Source organism: Nematolebias whitei, chromosome 1, assembly GCF_014905685.2.
Source record: "Nematolebias whitei isolate Nwh7 chromosome 1, NemWhi1, whole genome shotgun sequence".
Lineage (NCBI taxonomy): Eukaryota > Metazoa > Chordata > Actinopteri > Cyprinodontiformes > Rivulidae > Nematolebias > Nematolebias whitei.
The window spans coordinates 21,170,099-21,171,557 of NC_056498.1; the positions used below are offsets into that span (position 1 = coordinate 21,170,099).

Genomic DNA, 1,459 nt, shown 5'->3' on the forward strand with positions numbered 1-1,459 from the left:
TTAGCCAAAGGCAAACACCTCAAGTCAAGTCCACAAACCATACATAATGGCAAGCAGCTCTAAACAACAGCCACCCCGACTGGCAGGAGAGCTGGGCTTAAATAGGCAGGCCCCCTGTGGTTGGAGAAGCAGGAGGTGAAAAAGCCAACCAGGATGCAGATGGATGTCCACTGGGGAGGACAGGAGGTGAAGAAGCCAATGCAAGACAGGCCACAGCACAGCTGGGTCAGCAATCAACCTGCAATTATACTGCCACCCATACATATGGCCTCAGGCCATATGTATGGGTGGCAGACTGACTGTAAAATATCGACTAAAGAAAAGTGTAGGAAACCTAAACTCAAGAGAAAACAAAAGGTCATAACTAATACCTCAAAATACAAGACCTAAAAGATAAACAAACCAAAAGTGAACAGCCCTAACTCAAAATTAATTATTCGACAATTAACCAAAAACACTGATCCTGACATCAAAAACTAACAGGAAGGGATTTAATTTGAAATTTTTTATTTTTTATTTTTTAAATACTGTCATGAAAAAAAACCTGTTTCTGTCATGACCTAGATTATTATAAAAGGAGACATCAAATTACTTTTGTTCTCTACAGAGTAAATCTGATGCACATGTTGGAAATTTGGCCGGTATCTGCATTGATGCATTTTAAACTTCAGCGAGTTATTCTATTTTTTGCCACTTTCTTCCTTTGCCTTTTAAATGTTTTGTGTCCTCACTCTTCTGTTTGTTCTCCTCTGCCTGTCACAGTTAAAATGAGGAGTCGGTCATCTCTGAAGAAATTTCGGAATCGGATATTTCTGGGCCTCCTGGTCATCTGTACTGTCAGTTTTTTGCTGCACAATTTGAACCAGTATAACTGGTGAGTGACTGAAATACACCTTCAAAATATGAATGTTAACGTGAACGTTCACTTTTTGTTGATGTTTGTTTACATGCATCAATACTTTTTGATTTGGATGTAGTAATGTCTGAACTGTTAACTGGTGCTATCTTTGTATGCACATATCTAACTGTCATAATCTTTAATTTTTCCATGTTTATGCTTTTCTGTATTGTAGTATATTTTTCTTTTTTTTTCTTTTTTGTGTTTAATTTGTATATTTTCTATGTCTTCAGTTTGTTTTTTTCTTGTGCCTCCTTGTGTTTTCTAACCACTTTCAGTTTGTTTCAATCGAAAGCCTTCTTGCCTTAGTTCTGCTCCACCCACTCGCACCTGTTCCCTGTTGTCATTAACAAAGATGTCAAGATGTCTCCTGTTTTCATATTAGCTCAAGTTCTTTGTGTTTCCCGTCTTCACCGTACCTGCAGTCTGGCGTTGTGCTTCATGCATGTCTAGTTGTCCTCCCTGTCTCTTGTAGCTGCATGATGTTTTTTTTTTTTGAAGCCCAACCAACTGTTTGTTTCGTCAGTACAAAGTAGTGTTTATAGAAGTTTTTTTTTTTTT

General features: G+C 37.9%; 1 protein-coding gene across 1 annotated transcript in view; it reads left to right on the plus strand.

Moving 5' to 3' along the window:
• Window positions 1-767: 767 nt before the first annotated feature.
• Window positions 768-1,459, plus strand: part of LOC119421058 (galactose-3-O-sulfotransferase 3-like) — a 4,435-nt gene continuing 3,743 nt past the window's right edge. Inside the window, exon 1 of the mRNA XM_037688455.1 lies at window positions 768-874. Within this exon, the coding sequence (XP_037544383.1) occupies window positions 768-874 (107 nt within the window). The remainder of the gene's footprint in view (window positions 875-1,459) is intronic.